At 38.6% G+C, this 20341-nt stretch overlaps 5 protein-coding genes across 10 annotated transcripts; 2 read left to right on the forward strand and 3 right to left on the reverse strand.

Annotated features, from left to right (window-relative positions):
• The first annotated feature begins 2081 nt into the window (after positions 1-2081).
• LOC127248380 (delta(7)-sterol-C5(6)-desaturase-like) lies at positions 2082-4612 on the forward strand. The gene is made up of 3 exons (XM_051270692.1): positions 2082-2468; positions 2897-3202; positions 4050-4612. The coding sequence occupies exons 1-3, from the start codon at positions 2252-2254 to the stop codon at positions 4340-4342; spliced, it is 816 nt and encodes a 271-aa protein (XP_051126649.1). The 5' UTR covers positions 2082-2251; the 3' UTR covers positions 4343-4612.
• Positions 4613-5290: 678 nt separating this feature from the next.
• LOC127248926 (chloroplastic group IIA intron splicing facilitator CRS1, chloroplastic) lies at positions 5291-11227 on the forward strand. Of its 4 annotated transcripts, none has more exons than XM_051271507.1 (10): positions 5291-6412; positions 7050-7530; positions 7633-7763; positions 8270-8620; positions 8688-8844; positions 8988-9277; positions 9375-9434; positions 9520-9649; positions 9812-10104; positions 11097-11227. In XM_051271507.1, the coding sequence occupies exons 1-8, from the start codon at positions 5498-5500 to the stop codon at positions 9544-9546; spliced, it is 2412 nt and encodes an 803-aa protein (XP_051127464.1). In that variant the 5' UTR covers positions 5291-5497; the 3' UTR covers positions 9547-9649; positions 9812-10104; positions 11097-11227. The 4 variants fall into 4 exon arrangements, with proteins under 4 accessions (XP_051127464.1, XP_051127462.1, XP_051127465.1 ...); XM_051271505.1 differs by having other exon boundaries at positions 11074-11179; XM_051271508.1 differs by having other exon boundaries at positions 9851-10104; positions 11074-11179.
• LOC127248928 (uncharacterized) lies at positions 11097-11537 on the reverse strand. The gene has a single exon (XM_051271513.1). The coding sequence runs from the start codon at positions 11535-11537 to the stop codon at positions 11097-11099; it is 441 nt and encodes a 146-aa protein (XP_051127470.1).
• A 499-nt stretch (positions 11538-12036) lies between these two features.
• On the reverse strand, positions 12037-17763 carry LOC127248927 (LEAF RUST 10 DISEASE-RESISTANCE LOCUS RECEPTOR-LIKE PROTEIN KINASE-like 1.3). 3 transcript variants are annotated; one of them, XM_051271510.1, is made up of 4 exons: positions 15036-15861; positions 13634-13669; positions 13210-13551; positions 12037-13141 (listed from the first exon to the last, which is right to left on the reverse strand). In XM_051271510.1, exons 1-4 carry the CDS (start codon positions 15859-15861, stop codon positions 12252-12254), a joined length of 2094 nt encoding a protein of 697 aa, XP_051127467.1. In that variant the 3' UTR covers positions 12037-12251. The 3 variants fall into 3 exon arrangements, with proteins under 3 accessions (XP_051127467.1, XP_051127469.1, XP_051127466.1); XM_051271512.1 differs by lacking the exon at positions 15036-15861 and adding an exon at positions 16875-17763 and having other exon boundaries at positions 12038-13141; XM_051271509.1 differs by lacking the exon at positions 15036-15861 and adding an exon at positions 13799-14717 and having other exon boundaries at positions 12038-13141.
• Positions 17764-18178: 415 nt separating this feature from the next.
• LOC127248729 (non-specific lipid-transfer protein 2G-like) lies at positions 18179-18737 on the reverse strand. The gene has a single exon (XM_051271241.1). It carries the CDS (start codon positions 18688-18690, stop codon positions 18406-18408), a length of 285 nt encoding a protein of 94 aa, XP_051127198.1. The 5' UTR covers positions 18691-18737; the 3' UTR covers positions 18179-18405.
• Positions 18738-20341: the final 1604 nt, after the last annotated feature.

A 20341-nucleotide genomic window follows, 5' to 3' on the forward strand; every position in this document is an offset into this window, starting at 1 on the left:
AGTCGGGTAAACCGTAGATCGGGTGAAAGACGAAGTCGGGCAGACGCGAAGGTTTGTCAAGAGAAAGGTCGGGCAAGGAAGAGGTGCGGACAGATGCGGAGGTCTGTCCAGAGGACAGTCTGTCCTTCTAAAGAGATAAGGCAAATAGAGCCGGTCGGTTGGTCCGTGGTCGGGACCACATTTGGTTGGTCCGTGGTCGGACCAATTAAAGTCGGTCAAAGACGGAGGGCGGCTGATACGAAGTTCGGACCAAGTGAAGTCGGGCGAAGAAGAATGAGACGGACGATACGTGGTCGGGCAAGAGACCCGATGGCGGTCGCCTGGTTGGGGCGACCATTGAATCGTATGGGGAAATCAGATGTTGGTCGCTTGATGGGGCGACCAATAAATCGTTCGGTCCGGCGACCAGTTAGTCTCTGGATTGGTCGGGTAGCACTTAGGTCGGGCGAATGGCATTTCTGGGACGGTTTAAGGCGTGAGAGGTTTGGGGAGGTTGAAGGAAGTTGTAACACGTGTCAATTGAGGAGATTTTGATGGTCGGTTGACAACGGTTGCTGTAACCGACCAGACGGCGGTTCAAACCGTTTTCTTCAAAGGCTATTTAAGGATTCAGATTTATTCTGAAAAGGGATCTTCAATCAACTTCAACAAAACAAAGTCAGATTTGGGGATCACCACTTTAAATTTCAGTCTTTTATTTTCCAGTTTATTTTCTGTACCATACAGTGTTTAGAGATTCCTAATCTCAGGCACTAATTAATCAAGTTTAAGGATATTTTCTATATCTTTGAATTTTACTTTATTTTTGTTGAAAAATTACATCAACACAGTAATACATTGATTTTTTGTTAAAATATAAATTTAATACTATTTCAATCTGTCTTATTTTGTTTAGACACTGAGTTTTAAGTATTGTATAATTAATAAATAATTAAGAATTGTAGAAATACTTTTACTTCGCTATCAATATAATACTATTATTTCTTAATTCACGTGTTCATCGCTATGATTTTGGGACGAAGGAAATACTATATATTCCCTCGATCCAATTAGAAAATATACATATTTCTATTTTGGGACGTCCAATTACAAAGTAAACATTTCATAAATACCTCATTTTTTTTCAAATACCCCTATTTTACATCACATTATTACTTTCACGCTAAAAAATAATAACAAAAATGTCATTACATTATTGTTAATTGCCTATTATAATTAAAATACTATTATTTTTTAAACACCGCGTCAACAATTATTGTGTACTTTATGTGTAGATGGAGAGAACATCAATGTATACCTAAAATTAATGTAATTGTTTAAATTAGAGTTGGCAAAAACTGACCAGATACAAAATATTTGAGTTTGGGTCAAATATTTCAACCCGTTTATGTATACGGGTTGACACGAACCCGAAACGATAGTAAACGGGTCGGGTTAGGGTTGAGACTCTCAAATCTCAACTCGAACCCGATACGACAACCTGATTATAATATTTAATATTAATTAATATATTTATTGTATATGTGATTCAATTTTAAATCATTCAATCTAATTTGCGCTCAAACCAATAAAAACTAACATAACACGACAACATAACAAAAATTATCTAATTTGAATCAAGAAATTCGACTTAATAATGTATACTGGTCAACACGAGTCAACTCAAACTCGACACCATAATAAACGGGTCGGATTAGAATTGAATAATTTAACCCGTTTAAAAATATTCAACCGACATGAATCGATCCATTGTCAGCTCTAGTTTAAATAATAAAAAAAATTACTTTAATATTATAGATAAAATAAATTTTAATTTTAAAATTTATTATTTATTTCATTCAGGATAATATGTACGTAATATTATAAATATAAATATTTAAAATATTTAAATAAAATATTAATAAAAAATAATTATAAATTAAAAATATATAATTATATTAACAAAATATGAATAAACCACAATTAAAAAAAATAAAATCAACATTTTATGATTATTTTAATTTTACACTACAGCCATATAGAACCGTCAAGTCACAGCCAATTATTTTAACAAAAAGAAAGGAAGGCCTTAATTATTAGATTAAATTGAGTGGTCACATCAATCACAGCACTCATCTCCATCTGTATCTCCATCTGTATCTGAGTATCTCCGCCACCGTCAGATATTATTCTTTCGTCGATCTGTACACCGCATTCTTTGCCGGAGATTGCCAGCCCGTCGACGCCGGAACCCCGATTCCGACTGGCCGCGATGGACGATTACTTGAATCTGTTCGTGGAAGAATCATCATGGTACAACGACATCGTTCTCGGATCGACGCTGCCGGAAAAGTGGTGGGTCCAACTCCCTCACTTCTACCAAAGCTGGCTCCGGAACTACATCGGCGGCACCTTGCTCTATTTTATATCTGGTTTCTTATGGTGTTTTTACATTTACTTCTTGAAGCGCAACGTCTATGTCCCTAAAGGCATGTACCTTAAACTTTGCATTGCTTAATTTTTCTCCTTTCTTGCTGCCCGATTTCAATTTTCATATTGCATTCTGATGCGGATGTTGGATTTCACTCGTGCCGATTTTCTATTTCTATTCTTCGTTAGGCGTGCTTAGTTTGGAGAATAGTGCTATAGTTTCGCAATTCGACTCGACTTTGTGTCTGGTGTTTAGGTTTGCATTTCGCCGTTTTTGGTATATGGATCTTTAATTTTTGACATTACCTTTGCAATTGCATCCATTTTTATGTGAGAAGGGTTTAGATCCTCTGAATTCCTCAAATAATTTGTAAATCAAAAGTTACTTTATCAAAAACTGTAACAGGATTCGATCTGTTCATCAGATGCTCTGAGTTTTAGGTATAGTTTACATTTAAATTTGAACTGGTAGCTGGTTTGATTGCAGATGAGATTCCTTCGAACAAAGCCATGCTTTTGCAGATAGGAGTTGCCATGAAAGCAATGCCGTGGTACTGTGCTCTCCCATCGATCTCGGAATACATGGTTGAACAAGGATGGACTAAATGCTTTTCGAGGATAAGCGATGTTGGTTTGGCAGCTTACCTTTTATATCTGTGTATCTATCTTATAATTGTGGAGTTCGGAATTTACTGGATGCACAGGGAGTTACATGACATAAAGCCGCTCTATAAGTATCTTCATGTCACACACCACATCTACAACAAGCAGAATACTCTTTCTCCGTTTGCTGGTAATTTCTTCTTGTTTCTTGATGCCTTCTCTTTAAAGCAATGGCAATTGTTCGGTGTTTCTGATGGCGTGCATGGCATTACTTGATATTTTACTTTGACAAATACTTTTTTGGCTTGGTGGGATTGCATCTGCAGTGGATAGTTCCAATGAGGAAAACTAAAAATACGACTGATCTTGTTTGTTGATACGTTTTCTTGTTAAATCATTACACTTGTAAGTTGATGTTGAAGCCGACAATGAAAGTAAACTTTTTTTGTCTTCTCCCTCCCAACAGTTGCATTCCCAAATCTCGTTTCCCAACTGAATATTTGTCGCTTTTTGCACTTTCCTAATATATCGTTGGTGTTAAATGTTTTTGACCTTTGTTTCGAATAACTCCTTGAAGGTTTAGAAGTAGTCTTTCTTCATCAAAGCATGTGTTTAGTATAAAGATGATGGTAGAAATTGGACTTGGTTGTATATTTGCATTAATAAAATGCGCGAGCTATGTTTAAACAATAATGTAGTATATAGGAGTGAATCTTAGCATGCAAACATAATTGTGTTTGAATATTTGTGCCGATTTCTGAATAACTTGTCTGGAATATCGACAAAAGTCCTGATTTCTCATGGGGTTATCATTTTGTCGAGTACTTCAGGTTCAAAAAATAGGTTTATTGCTTGTGCCTCTTAATCCCAATTGCGATTTAGATTTCTAGATCCATCATTCAAGCCAGTCTATATTATTATGCACGGCATTTCGCTTACCATAACAAGCATTAAATTCTTTCCATTGATCATGTGCCTTTTAGCTCCAAATATCGTAAGCAACCTTGTCTAATTTGAGTTTTTTCCTTTTCAATTAGGTCTGGCTTTCCACCCACTGGACGGCATACTGCAGGCGCTGCCCCATGTCATAGTTCTCTTCATCGTGCCAATGCATTACACAACTCACGTTGCTCTATTGTTCATAGAGGCTGTATGGACTGCCAACATTCACGACTGCATACACGGCAAGATATGGCCTGTCATGGGTGCGGGTTACCATACCATTCATCACACCACATATCGTCATAATTATGGCCACTACACCGTGTGGATGGACTGGATGTTTGGAACTCTCCGTGATCCAATGGAAGACAAAGCCAAGAAGATGTAAACCGCGCTCATGGTTCGCAACTTTCCTCTCTCGTATGTGCTTCAGATGTATTTACATGTTGTCATGTTTCCAATCTTAAGTTTCTTCTAAAGAAAATTGAGTGCAAGAACAAACAGACAGGTTAGTTCTTTCCCCTCCCAAAGCACTTGGCTGTTATGAATTGGAATCAAATGCTATAATGCTTTTTAGATCCATTTTCTGTGTGTAAAGCTAAGGTCAGTTAGAACATTGCGTTGGCAGCCATTTTATCTGAAGATAAGTGCTTAACCATGGTATAATTATTGCTCATTTTTTTCTCAATTTTGGTGGATAATGTTGGATATGAAGAACGAGGAAAGATAGTATTTTGATGTAAAAGTAAAAGTTACAGGATTGTTAGAACTCATGATCTTAGGATTGTTATATATATAACATGGGAACTCTACCATTGCTATTCCTAGAATGCGCACTTGGTAAATTCTCGGAATCTGATAGCTTGCAAATAAAATTAAATCTTGCAAATAAAATTATAGCATAATGGAAATTTCATCCCATTTATGAATGAAAACCTAAAGTAGTGATATTAGAACTGCAATTTAATTAAATTAAAATCAAGAATTATGGAGGATATTAGATATACATATATATTATCAAAATTAGAAAGATTTTTTTTTTTTTTAATAAAAAAGTATTGTGAAAAAATATCCAAAAGCTTAATCTAACAAACTAACTTATATTTATATATTTTATTTATATTTTTATAATAAATTGTTTATACGATATAACTTTAATAATTTAAATCGTGCGGCACACTAATTATTTTTATAGATGAAAACAAAATAAATTCATAAACGTACACGTTTAAAAAGAAGTGCGATATCATTGGAAACAATGCGACTTTCAGACGGCGCACTGACGCCGTTAGTTTTCCTTTACTTCAATTATTTTCTATATTATTCTTTTTTGCGTAGAATAGAAAATATCTGCGGAATCAGAATCAGATAAATTGCGCTTCTGCAATCTCCTATCTCCGACTCCGACTCACGCCGCCGCCGGGCGCGAAATTCGGTAATTCCGCCGCCGCAGCCTTGCAGCGCTGCTTTGTTTCTGCTACGGGGGGAAAATAACGATATCATCTACGTCTTTGGTAGTTATTGTTTGTATAGTTAGTAGCCAATGTCTACTTCTCCTTTTCTTTCTTATTTGTCTCTTGCCATTTCTCCTTTTCCTGCCAATTCGAAAAAAAATCAATTCCATTTCATCTCCTTAAGTCCTTCCAATTTTAGTTTGATATCGTGTTCTAGCGTTTCTGCTAGTGGCAGTAATGGCGCAGACAGTCGAACTGTTGAATTCGACAGCCAAGATGTTTATACAAAACCCTCACAGCCGAATCCACATTCAAGTTCCAGAATTAAGGCCCCCACCGCCCCATGGATGAATGAACCACTGCTTGTTAAGCCGAATGAGGTTGTAGATTTTTCGAGAAGGAGAAAGAAAAAGGATTTCACCACTAACAAAAATCACAGTTCTCCAGATGTGGCATTGACGGGAAAAGTGGGAGGTGGCAGAGGCAGGATAGCAATGAAGCAAATCTTGAAAGGCATTGAGAAACTTCAAGGAACTCTTAATTCCGAAGAAATCGGAGAAACGCAAGAGAGTGCTAACTTCAAATTCGCGCCAGGAGATCTCTGTGGAAATGCCGATTATAACCGCCGTACGAAACTTGATGAAATTTCTGAAGAAGCGCAGGATGATTTGGAGAGAAGTGAATTTAATATTCCTTTTACGGAGATTAAGAGTGAAGGGGGAATTACACAATGGCCATGGAAAAGGAATGAAAAGATGGTGATTCCGAGGGTGAGACCAGAGAAAGTAGTGACAGCTGCTGAGTTGAGTCTAGATGGAGTCCTGCTTGACAGATTGAAGGGTGAGGCTGCAACGATAAAGAAGTGGGTAAAGGTTAAGAAAGCTGGGGTAACTCAAGCTGTTGTTGATCAAGTTCGTTTTATTTGGAGGAATGATGAGCTTGCCTTGATTAATTTTGATGTTCCCTTGTGCCGCAATATGAGAAGAGCTCGAGAAATAGTTGAGGTCTGGTTTTTATTAACCTGTCGTGCAATATCAAATATAAAAAAGATTACATTAATTTGTATCTTCTATATGTTGGATTTGATTTCCTATAATTTTGAAATCGGCATTGCTTTGCTTTGATGCTTGACGAAATCCATGTGAGGGTTATTGTTAGTTTCAGGTCCCATTTTAATGTGAAAATAGCTTGTATGAAGTTTGATGGAGAAGTAGAATGGATAGTGTCATACATTTTCATTGGAGTTCTTGTTGAATCATTCGCCAGATATCGAACATTCCAAATAGAATGATCCAACTTTACGCGACAAGATATTCAGCTACTAATCTGATAGATTGAAAAAGTATTATCCAATGACTTTATGCTTTCTCTTGGGATACAAAGAACTATTATTTGGTCTTTTTTTTTTCCCTATCTGGCTAATGGTTTCTTTTGTATAGTCCCCTCTGTACATGTCATGCTTTAATTTGCACTGTCTCTCTGCCTTTAATGAAGTTTCCTTATCATTTTCCTGAAAAAAAAAAGGTTGATAAGAACATTAAAGTATGCATTCTTAGTTGGCATCAACCTTGAGCTGTCCTATTTGATGTCCTTCCTGTAAAATATTTTGGGCACTGAACATACTTTTATGTTTCTAAGCAGATGAAGACCGGAGGGGTTGTTGTTTGGAGAAACAAAGATTTTCTTGCAGTTTATAGAGGATGTAATTATCAGGCAGGTGTAAATCATGCCAGTATTATTGACCGGAACTGTATTGATAATAAGAAGAGTGCTTACTCCCCTATGAATTTCCAAAATGCTACAAATGTTACCAGGGAAGGTTCTGTTGACGGTAGTCTAGATGAAATGGCTGATGGAAAATATTGTCTTTCGGAAAGACTGCACACTGTATCACTATATGAAAGGGAAGCTGATAGGTTGTTGGATGGGCTAGGCCCTCGTTTTGTTGATTGGTGGATGTCAAAGCCTTTGCCTGTTGATGCCGATTTACTTCCAGAAACTGTTCCTGGGTTCAAGACACCTTTTAGGCTATGCCCACCTTCTACTAGATCAAAACTGACGGATGCCGAGCTTACATATTTGAGAAAGCTTGCTCATCCTTTACCAACACATTTTGTTCTTGGTATGTTTGCATTTTTAATATCATGTTTTCTTGTCGGGAAAAATTGCTAGCTTTTCAATGTTGTATTTAGTTCTGACTGACTTGTGTTTTGAGTTTCTGAAGGAAGAAATTGGAAGCTACAAGGATTGGCTGCAGCCATTATTAAAATGTGGGAGAAGTGTCATATAGCAAAGATTGCTTTGAAATGGGGGATTCCGAATACAGACAATGAGTCAATGGCATATGAGCTTAAGGCATGTCAGATACAAATTTGATGAGATTTTCTTTATTTGTGATTGTCCCTTTATTGTTAGAACTGTGGCTTTTATGTGACCACTGAGTCCACTAACGTGTGTGAATCTCTTGCTAACTTCATGTGTTTCTATATATAACCTGTCTTTTCTATAGGGGCTTATAACTGTAGGCGAGATTTTCACTTTTTTCTCCGAAAAGAAATTGTTAGTACTTCTTAGTTTGCTAATTTACTAAATGGAAGTGTCATTGTGCTCTCTGCTGTTATATTTTCAATAACTTATTGCAATGAGATTTTTAATATAGCTTCATATCAAGCTGATTATGGGTTAGACTGTAGGTTTTAGTTTTCGTGTAAATTAGTTTGTACAATATCTGGCTTACCTGATTTCATAAGCATGTGGTTGTGCTGAAACAAGCATGGATTGGTTGTAATGTTGAATTGAGCATTCTTGTTTCTTTTTTACAAGGAAAGTGATGAATGTCTGCATCTTTTTTGCTTCTACAGAAGCTTACTGGTGGAGTTCTTTTATTGCGAAACAAGTACTTGATAATTCTCTATCGAGGCAAGGACTTCCTTCCCTCTGAAGTCGCAAAAGTTGTAGCTGAACGAGAGATAGAGCTGACAAGATGCCAGCTCCAAGAAGAAGCTGCACGACTAAAAGCAAGCAAAGCCTTTCCTATAAGTGATGAACACACACTAAACCCTGGAATCGTTGGTACTTTGTCAGAATTCCGTAGTGTTATTTCTGAAAGCCGGAATTTGGACAAAGGGAAGACTGAGGCTGAAGTTGGAGTCCAGGCAGAAAAGGAAAGATTAGAAAAGGAACTCAAAGTTCATCAGCGAAGGCTTTCTTTTGTAAGACTTGATTTTAGATTGCCTTTTGATGTCACAAGATCGGTATAACCTATCTGTTGCCTTGCAGCTGAAGAAGAAGATGCGAAAATCAGCTAAAATCTTAGAGAAACTTAAAAATTCGACAAAATCCTCTGATAAAGATCCAGATCCAGAAATAATCTCGGATGAGGAGAGGGCCTGCATGCGGCAGATGGGCTTAAAGATCGATAGCAGCTTAGTCCTTGGTAAGCTTACTATACAAAGGAACACTTAATGTTGTTTGTTTCTCGATTTCTTTTCTTTTACGCCATAATTAGTTTATCTAATTTCTATACACGCCTATCTTGTGATGCTTGATTCTTCTACGATAACTTTCTCTTGGCTTCAGGCCGACGTGGGATCTATGATGGTGTCATAGAAGGAATACATCAGCACTGGAAGCACAAGGAAATCGTTAAAGTGATTACAATGCAGAGAACCTTTTCACAGGTCATGTACACGGCAAGACGTCTCGAGACAGAAACTGGTGGGATCTTGGTTTCGGTTGTTAAACTTAAAGAAGGGCATGCTATAATCGTTTATCGTGGAAAAAACTACAAGCGCCCGAAGTTAGCAGCACCTAATTTGTTGAGTAAACGAGAGGCTTTATCTAGGTCACTCGAGATCCAAAGATTTGGAGTAAGTAAATTTTAGTTATCGATCATATATACATTTTGGTCATTTCTTTTCTTTGTTTCGACTTAAATGGATGTAAATTACGTTTCCTGTTCGGCAGTCGCTAAAGTTCTTCGCCAGCCAAAAAGAACAGGCAATCAGTGATCTGAAATGCAAACTGGTGTGCATACATACTACTACTTTCTAATCTCGACTGATACTAACTTCTATAGAAATTTAATTTCTTTATCTGCCCAAATTCTCAGGCCGAGCTTTTAAAGAAGATGAATTGACTGCAGAAGCCGATAAACAGCCTTTTCCACATAGATGCTGTAATTCTCTTTGGGTCGAATCTTTCACGGTGCTGAGTCATAACTGATAGCTTCCTCCCTCAAGGTATGCTTGTATGTATCGTGATTATATCACAAATTTCTCCACAATTACTCGATGATTGTAGTAATACTGTATAATGAACAAAGGCGGCATAATCTGGCTCGAAAAGCCAAAAACTTTTATTCTTCAACCAAAACTAATTGTGAAAACTTTGTTTGACAATAGCTGCAGGCGAAAACTTGATGCCGATCAATGCAATGGCAGGCAAACCATTCTATGCTTACGACCCGCCTGATCGAGCACAATTACAGCACTTGTTATCATCCCTCAACAAATTGACTGGAAACTTGCTTACCAGATGGATCTTGCAATAAATTTGCTGTGTGCAGTGGTCAGGTATGCTGAAACCTTTCTCACCAGATCATGCTATGTTTTTCATTTTCCTCCTGCAGTTGAATCGAATCGAATCCTCCGGTGGCGGCTCCGGAGACGATGAAGTGGGCAATGAAGTTGGACAGGTAAGATGTTTGGATCTAAGTGATCCTTTGAAAATTTGTTATATCTGTGTCACGTAAATATTTCACTAGCTCTTGTGTACGATTCTCATATTATAATTGTTGCTTATTTGGTTGAATTTTTAATCCCAAATTGTAAAAAATGTCTCTATGTATATTAACGCATGCGACATTACAATAGCTTGTGTGAAGTGAGGATTAATTTTGCACATATTTGATAATTAAATTAACACTCTACAAAGAATTAATAGTGAAGAAGATAATTATTGAATGCCAAGGAAATAAAGGAATGTAGAAAGATGCATTAGAGAGATTGGACAATTCAAAGTGGGGACAGAATAGAATAGTATGGTCACGTCACGTTCTTAGAGTTGTAGGTCATATTTTAATGAAATTACCATAAAATATGCCCTAATTTACGACCACATTGCAACAGACATCTTTTCATGATAACTGGTCCTGTCCTGAGCTAACCCACAATTTTTACATATCTGGAAAAAAAAAATCAATGCTAAAATCATTTAATTATGTACGGCACCTAAATAAAGAAAGATGTGTTGCTTGGCTTGTAGGTTAAAGAAACATATATATGATCGGACGGCTGGGAATTCACGATGATGTCGAAAAGTGATTATAATAATAATATACACTGGGGAAAAGAATAAAATAAAAGAAAGCAAGTGTCATAATTGTTCTTGCTTGTGTCTGCAGCATCTACAGAAACCATTTTGGATTTTATTTATTAGAAAAAGAAATATATTTTGCAATGGAAGTGTCACTTTAATTTTGTCTTATGCTCAGCAAATGACAAAATGTACAGTATTTATGTGGTTGTTGTATATCTTGTAGATTTTTATAAAATGGTGAATGATTAGGGGGAAATTAAAAAGTGTACTAAATTTATGATTAAAGAGAATATATATATATAAATATAAATATTGACATGTGAATCAATTCTAAGTATCCGTACAGAAGATTGATATGGTTAAAAGCAGTTACTCCGGTATGCCGACGAGGACAGGGCGAAAAGCTCGTCGGAGTAGGCGCTGGCGAAGCGTAGCCGACAGCGGCCGGAGAGGGCGGGGGACGCCTCTCTGGAAGTCGCCGCCGCTCGGCGACGGTGGCAATCCTCCTCTCACATTTTCGGAGAGCTGCTCCCCCATCGCCGGAGGCGGCGACGAGACGAACAAATCCTTGAGCTTATTGCTAACGAGAAGCTCCTTTCCATTCTCCGGCGAGCTCGCCTTCCGATCCGTGGGGCGTTGCGGCGAAGGCAGCTGCCTCCGGCCGCTGCCACCTCCGCCGCGAAAGAGCAGCATTCGGAGAGTCTTCCTCCGGCGGAGGTGGATTACCGGACTGGCGGAGGGGCTTCTGGTAGGGCTGGCGGCGACGGCGCACTGCGTGGCTAAGAGCTTGAATTTCTGCAGTGTTGCCATTGACGACGCTCAAATTAGGGTTTCGTGATTTGGGGATGGATGATAATGGAATAAAATTCGTTGGTTATTTATTGTGTGCGCGGAATTTGTGAAGCTAAAGGAAAGAAAAGGAAGAGAGGCGTGGGAGTGAGTGAGAGATAAAAAGGAATAATTCAGAATACTGAAGGCGGGTAAGTGGGCCTTTCGAGGCCTCCAATCATTTCCTTCCACGTGGCGCCACATGGGTCCTCCCCACTGGTCAGTCGCTCCTCTTTTCTCTCCTTTTTTTTTTTTTTTTTATATTTTTATATCACTATTTTATTTTTTCACTTTCTCAAAATTCACAATCTTTATTTTGCGAAGACTGAATAGGTGTAAGACTGGGAATGAATTTATCTTTTTTATTATTTTGCCGACAGCTACAGGACGCTTTTAATGAAATTACCAATTTTTACACAAATTATAAAAAAAAAAAAGAAGCAAAGATTTGATCCATACCTAGAATTTGTTGCATTTGAAATTTTGAAGAAAAGGGAATTATCTAAATGGGTATCTTTATTACCTTACAACAAGGTACAAATAATTCATTCATTACTCATTACAAACAAAAAAACGAGTCTAGTTACCATCAAAACCATAATTATACAGACAGAAAATTGGCATCAGATGGCTTTTGATCTCTACACTTCTACATGATTCATAAGAATTAGGGATTGCTCCGATGAGCATTCCCGTCTACGCCTCCGGCGGCGACGACGGCGCCGCGCTGCCGCGGAGCGGCCCCGTTTCGTCGCTATCGACTAATATTTCGACAGCTTCTGCTTTATTAGCATTCATGTCATCACTGTGAATCCCTTTCAGGGCATCAAGAACTTCATCCATGGAGGGCCTCATATCCCTGTCCGGCTGCAGGCACTGGAAGGCCAGCTCGGCAACGAGGGTGATCTTCCTCCGGACGATCGGATTCGTTTTGAATCCGAGGCTCGGATCGACCATCTCCTGCAACGCGTGGTTCTGGATTTTGTTGACAGCCATGTTCGCCAAGTTGATGTCGTGGCGATGCCTGCTGGTGTCGACAGCCATCAGCGACGAGATAAGCTCGATCAGAACCACTCCGAAGCTGTAGACGTCGCTCTTTTCGGTGAGATGGTAGCACTGGTAGTACTCGGGGTCGACGTACCCGGGAGTCCCCTGCGGAGCGGTCGATACGTGAGTGACGCCCGTCGGGAATAGCCTTGACAGCCCGAAATCCGCGACTTTGACGTGGAGGTTGTTGTCCAAAAGAATGTTGTTCGTCTTGACGTCGCGGTGGATTATCTTCGATCTGTGGAGATAGCCCAGAGCTTCCGCTGTTTCGACAGCGATGCTCAGACGAACCGGCCATGAAAGCCGGCTGGACTTCGTGTGGCTGCCGTGGAGGTGATCGGAAACTGTTCCATTTGGTATGTACTCGTAAACGAGCAGTAATTCCCGGCTTCTCTTCGAAGTGCATCCGTAGAGCGCCACCAGGTTCGGGTGTCGTAACTGCGTGAGGATCTCGACTTCGTTCATGAATTGCTCCAATCGCCGGTAGTTGTTCTCGTACAATCGTTTGACGGCAACGGTGCGACCGTCTGGCAACTCCCCTGTTCAACGATCGATAAATCAAACCGATAGAAGATGCAAGAACCTACAGCCATGGAACTATTGTTACCATAATAGACGACGCCAAATCCACCATCGCCGAGCTCTCTAGACGAGTTGAAATTATCGGTAGCTTGTTCAAGCTCAGCGTAGCTGAAAACCTGAACTCCAAAGTAAGATGAGCTGCCCCTGTCGAGGTCGGAGTTCGACGAGGGATAAGAAGGAATACTTCTGGTGAAATTACTCGAATTAGGCGTCGACAAAGGCGTGCTCGAAGGATGAGGAGTCGTAATGTCCTTAGCGACAGCCTGCGCTGCCAGCGGCTGCTTACGATCTTTCCGCCTCTGCTTGTAGTAAAAGATCAGCCATCCGAACACGGCGCCGGCAAGAACTGCACCAGCTATAGGAAGGCCTGCAAGAAACAAAAATTCAGTCAACAAATGATGCTGCAGCAGCCCTGCAAGTTCATCTAAAGATCGATTTCATCGACATACCAATGATCATCCCCGTGTTCTTCGACTTCTCCTTTCCTGGTACAACACAGATGTTAGTTTCTTCGCCATTGCAAAGAAAGATCACAAGGTAAATACATCCATTTATGATCATCATCATCTCCAATTATTCAGATTATACCATTTGGATTTGGATTTTCAATTTACCATCATTGCAGGTGGAGTCATGAGGTCCATCCCTGCAATGGCAAGCAAACTTCCCCGACGTCGGAATTTGGCCGCAGGCCCCGCCGGATTGCAGGCACCGGTCGCAGCCGCCGAGATCATCCACAGTCCAATGGATCCAAAACCCATCCTTTAAAGCATTCCGTAGAAGATCAACAGATGAAGATTTAGGAATTTCCAAACTCGAGGCCACAGATTGATTCACCCAAACAGTAATTCTATGTCCACATTGAATTCCACTTCCCAGCCCAGATACATCCGTAATCGGGTACTGGTAAAAGCTCCAAGTCCCCCAACAGAGGAATCGATTTAGAAAAGGATTTGGGGGACTCGTCGGACTACCGACGGTGCAGTGGTAGTAGAGAGAAACGTTCTCGGCATCAAAGGAGCTGGAGAATTCGAAAAGGGATGGATTCAAGGAATTGTTCAAGAACAGGGATGGACATGGAGAGTCCCAGAGGTCATCTCTTGCAAGACTGAGAGTTTTTGCAGAGGGATTATGGTCAAGAACACGGTAAGTTACAGAAGAGATGTTTATACGAAGAACATCGTCTTCGCAGGTCAGCTTGAAGTCACGGCGGCCGCAGTTCTCCGGCCGGTCGCCTCCCCAGAAGGGGTAGCTTATGTTTTCCATGGCGCCGCAGTGAAGTGGCTGCCTGCAGGTTTCATAGAGCTGATCTTCTTGACAGAAACAGACTGCAGGGATTCCTAGGACTAGCAGGATCTTGAGGATATTCATCTTTTCGTTCAGAGGGTTTCTCAGAAATGAAAGATGATCATGGAAGATGGTGGAGGACTTGGTGGAATTTTGACGAAATTCGCCATTAATGGTTTTTTCCTGGGAAGCTTCAGTGGGAATGGGATTTGGTGGACTATGACAGACACATCGAAAGGGATACATAGGAGGAAAGAGTCAAAGTCACCAGCCAATTCTAGAAGAAATTTGTGTGCAGACATGAAAGCCTACGCGTGATGAGATTATTTGAACGTAAGACTCCAAATCAGACAAAAAACATTAGCACATTTAAGGAAGCTACATCATCTAAACAGTGACTGAAATCTTCAGGTCAAGTTCTTGGCACGTTTGTTTCTCACAAGTCAATGGGAAGATAGTATTGGTTATTAGTCATCAGCCAAAATGTGGAAGCCCAACTCAAGCAACTACCGATCACAACTAAGGATTAGAATAAGACATCAGTAATAAGGATTTTGTCCATACCTGAGGATTGAGTTTTGTCTGGAGAAGCCCCGGAATCCATCGAACAGGTTGAGGAGATATACGGCGCAGCGAGGCAGAAGCAAGTTTCTTGATTGCTTTCAAGATTATATCCACATCGACCTTTCGAACCCAAACAATCAATGCAAGCTTTGCTACTAGTTTTATATCTAACTTCAAGGCCCTGCCGGAAGAATTGAGGATCTATTTCTTTTGAATCAAGAAATTTCCCACCTCCAAAACTTGCAGAAATAGGCACTGGAACTGTGACGCTAGTCTCACAATTTCCGGGCCCTCGAGTGCCTGAAGACACATAATCTGCAGCAGCATCACTATATCCAGATTTCCCACAAGAAATTGGTTTTGCATCAGATATGTTAGAATCAGGGCAGTTGAACAGAAATGTGATATTAGCATACGAAGAAGTGTAGTCAAACAGGGAGAAGTCTAGAGTGGTGTTAACCATTTCTTCGGGGCAATTCCCCACCATGAGATCCTCCCTAGCAATCTTCATACTCTGCTTGCTCTGATCAATCCCCAGAACACGAAAGGTCGTGTACATTATATCAATGGTGGTTTTGAACACAGAATTCTCCTCATCACAGGAGAGGGCGAAACCGGGATGGCCGCAATAGGCTGGCTCATTGGATCCATAGAAAGGGAATCCAATCCTGGGAATGGTTTGGCCACAGCTGAAGTTGTTGCTGCATGACCTGTAGAATTTGTCGCTGAAGCCAGAGCCTCGGCGGGGTTGGATTAGTAGGAGAATGATGGAGAGGAAATGGAGGTAGGAAAAGGATGATGACAGGGGCTGGGAATGGGAATCCATTAGAGGCTGGACTTGGGAGAGATCTCTCTCTCTATATCTATCTATCTATCTCTCTCTCACTCACACTCACAGATGATCCTAATTCTTAAGGATGTGATGATACACAAGCAACTGACTTAAAAGGGAATATATTGAGGCTGGATTTCAAAGAAGAAATTAATTAGTTTCAAGACACAATAGGAAAATGAGAGAGTGTGTGACAATGGCGTATGGAATGGAGTGAGAAAATGGGTGCCAACTTAATTGCAAAGAAGTAAGAGGAAAATTTGGTATCTTGACTTGATCAAAGAATTGAAGGGGTGGGTTTTCTGATTGCTGTTGTTGAACCTCTACCTATTCTTTCTTTCTTTCTACCTACCTACCTCAAGAAATCATATATAGATAGAGAGTTGAGGTGTGGCTTTATTACTTGAAGAACTAATTCAATGGATTACTATTATTGTTTATGTTGCGTGGCTGTCGGGCTAAAGAGTTGGTGTACACACCCAAAACTAAACATGTATACATACATGTGTAGTTTACTACCAGTGAGACTTGCAGACACGATGATATCATATCTATGTGTAATTGAACTGGGCCCTCAGTGGAAAGAAAATTAGAAAACCCCAAGTCACGATTATGTTATTTATTTATTTTCTTATGAGATCAATTATGAGATTATGATATCAGAGTCACTCCTTCTAACAACCGACGACAATGAATCTCACACGTCAGATTTAGCGTCACACCCCCTAAAAATATCTCAACCGTCAATTTATATAATGGTCTTCTATTTATATATTTAAAAAAATATGTATTTTTTTATTTAACATTTTCAACAATATAAAATATTTCATACAAGATAGTCAAGAAAAGAACAGTTTAACAACTTGTTGTACCTCGTGCATATTATATATGTGGTGTTATTTAATTATTACTATGTCTGTATTTGTAAAATAAGTGTTTTTTTTTAATATTTATATAATTTTCACCCTTAAAATAAATATAGGTTTAAAGGATAGTGCGGTGCGTACCCGATGCCGGCACCGTCGCCGTCGACGCTCGGGTGCTGAAATTTCCGGCAGGTCCCTCCGCTATAGCCGCGCAGACAAACCGCTTCCCCGCAGCATCATACGCACACCTCCCGCCGGAGCCCTCGCACTCACGGCAAGCTACGCTGTCCACCTTGAGCTTCACCTTGAATCCCTCCCCAATAGTTTCTCTCAAATCCCTAGAATTCAGAACCGACGCATAGCTCACCGGAACCACAACGCTTGTCCTGCACACTGCTCCCAAATTCAGCTTCGCCATCGCCTCCAATTCCACGTAACCGTTCCCCTCCGCGCAGTTGAATTGGAACGGCACCGGAAAATTCACCGCCGGACAGCCGTAGAGCATCGTTAAATTCAAGTAGCCAGGGGTTACGAGCTCGAAGAGCTCGTAATCCAAGCTCGAATTCAAATACCGCTGCGGACAGAGCGTTTGGGAGAGATCATTTCTAGCAATTTTGAGCACCTCCAATCCCCAATTTAGCTCCAACACGCGGTACTCGACGTTTTCGATCCGCATTTTGGCTGTGGCATTTTCACAAACAAGTTGTAGGCGCGGGTCGCCGCACTCTTGGGGGCGTTCGCCCCCCCAAAATGGATAACCGACGGCTTTGAGGTTCCCACAGTTGAATCGAGCTCCGCAACTTTTGTAGGGATCGGTTTGGCCGCCTAAGATCGGAGGAAGATCGGCGATTGACGGAATAACGACTGCTCCGGCAATCCAGAGTAGTATGAAACTCGGCTTCATAGTTCACATGGATCGAGGATTTCATTTCCTCTTCTACATATCTTGCGGTTACGATGTATGATTGCTGAAAAACTGATGGCAGTTGAGTGTTGTTAGTTAAAGATTGCTCATTAATGGGGCAGACGAGAATCCATTATTGTACGGTACACTGTACAGGGTGAATTGAATGGGTGATGGCTTCATTTTGAGCAGTTAAATTTCAACAATAAAAACACCGTTGACATTTTTTTAGTTGAAATTAAAAATAATAGTAATAAGTATGGTCTTTAATGTTGGCCAAATAAATAAAATAAAATAAAAAATCCTTCTGAGCCTCACATACGAAATTTTACTTTTAGTACTTCGATCTAACTATTTGAGTCCATCTTAAATATGTTATTTCAAGCTCAACTTAGACTTAGATTGGATAAAATTTATAAAGCAACATTTTGAAATAAAATACTTGAATAAATTTGGTTTTAACACGTAATTAGAGATTAAAAAAATATATATATATTGAAAATATTGTTGTACTGACTTTATCATATCAAAAAGCGATCGATTATATATATATATATATAAATTCATTTCATAATAATTAATTAGTTAGGCCACAACAATACACACACATACACATGCATGCTAACAGGTAATTAGCAGCTACCTTTATTCAAACAACGACTTTAGTTTATTACACGAATAAAACTAATTTATTAACGACACGTGGCAGTCCACTGTTATTCGATGCATATGTTGATCAATTCGATCGTGTCCGTCGATCTGATCTGATCAGCAGTTGGTGGGGACGGTTACGCGGCAGGCGGCGGCGAGACGCTGCGCCACCTCCGGAGTGAAGTACTGTTGGAGGTCCGGGTCATTCAGATACTCACAGAAACAGTGCTGACGCAGCCTCAGCCCATCGCAGCACGTTCTCGACGGCGGAAATCCAATTATCGCCGACGCACACGACGACAGCGCCTGAGGGTCGCATGACACCGGCGGTGTCTGCGCCGCCGCCGCCGCCACCACCGCCGCCAGAACCACCATTGTTATCACTACCTTCTTCATCATCATATTGGTTAATTAACTACTCTGCTGTACGTAATCTTACTAATTGGCGATGTCTTTGCGGGAAATTTTGAGGGTTATTTATAGGCTGTGTTTGGCCTTAGGTTTGCGGCGTCAAATATTTTATTTTATTTGCATTTTCATTTTTATTATTACTATTATTATTATTTCTTATAATATGATAACCCGCAACTGTTATCTAAAAATGTGTACTTGATAAACCTCCAGTCGAACTTAATACCTGCAAATTAAATCCGACAAAATAATTCACACTAGACGAACGCATATGTGTCACGTGACCTTATAAATAGTTACAAATTATGCTAATAAAAAAACTCACATTAGAAAAAACATGTATAGCCAGACAAAATAATCAATGTACTTTTACTTCTATTTTCTATTAATAAAAAATATTCATATATTAATACTAAAATATATTTTATTTTTACATAATTTATAAAAATACTATTTTATACATGAAATATAAAAGACAAACTTAGTTGAAATATTATAGCACTCTACTTGTTAATAAAATAATATTATTTTTAATTTATTAAAAAACATGCATATATATTTGGATAGGAAGAAGAAAATATTATTTTTTATTAATTTATTATAAAATTCTATTGAAAATTGGAGAACATGTTAACAATAACTTTTATTTAAAATGACAAATTAAAATAGTTATTTATATCATATAAAATTATTAAATATATATATATATATATCTAATTTAAATTTTTATTATTTTCAATTTGAAACCTAACTTGGCATCCAATAGATTGTGCCCACCCTATTTTGAATAATCGAAATCCACAATAATTCATCAAGACTATGGACGGTTGAGATTTTAGGCTACTGGTAAGAGGCTGCCAAATTTGGTTATTCCATAATTTATTATACGTTGTCAAGAAAATTTTTTCTAATCATTTCTCTAATTATATCACAAAATATACATTGAATATGTTTCTTTTTTTCTTTTTCTTTTTTTTTAAGACAATATAATTAAAATAATTTTTTTTTTGTCATTTTTGTCAATCAATCACAAGTTCAACATTTTATATAATTTCCTCTGTCCATTGGAAGAGTAACATTTGCTTTTTTGCACTTAGATTTTTTAATATTAATATTATATTGGATTATAGTGAAAAAGACAAAAATATCCCAATTAGTATGGTGTAATATAAAATGAATGATATTTGTGTAATATATTGTAAGTTAAAAAAGATATTTATTATGTTAAATAGGTAGTACAATTACTAAATTAGGAAACGGTAACTTTGATACGAATGAAAATAGAAAATGATAACCTTTCAATGAGACAGATGGAGTATTTTTAATCTTGAATAATCCAATGTTTTGTAAATTTTTCTTTATTTGCACAAAGTTTTTCTTTATTTGTATATTTTTCAAAAATAATTTATAAAAACACACCAAATTAAAATAATTAAGGATATAAAGTTTAAAAAATTCTGAAAATTATTTTATCTAAGATACTAAACCAAAGGTTAAAAAAAATTATGTCTAATTAATGAAAACAAAATTGAAAAAATTTCGACAATGTGTATTAGGTTGACAATTAACTACTATACTCTTTATTTATTTATTTTTAATTTCAAAATTCATTTTGAATATACACTATTGACGTATAATTTTT

Source organism: Andrographis paniculata, unplaced genomic scaffold, assembly GCF_009805555.1.
Source record: "Andrographis paniculata isolate CXL003 unplaced genomic scaffold, ASM980555v1 Contig34END, whole genome shotgun sequence".
Taxonomy (NCBI): domain Eukaryota; kingdom Viridiplantae; phylum Streptophyta; class Magnoliopsida; order Lamiales; family Acanthaceae; genus Andrographis; species Andrographis paniculata.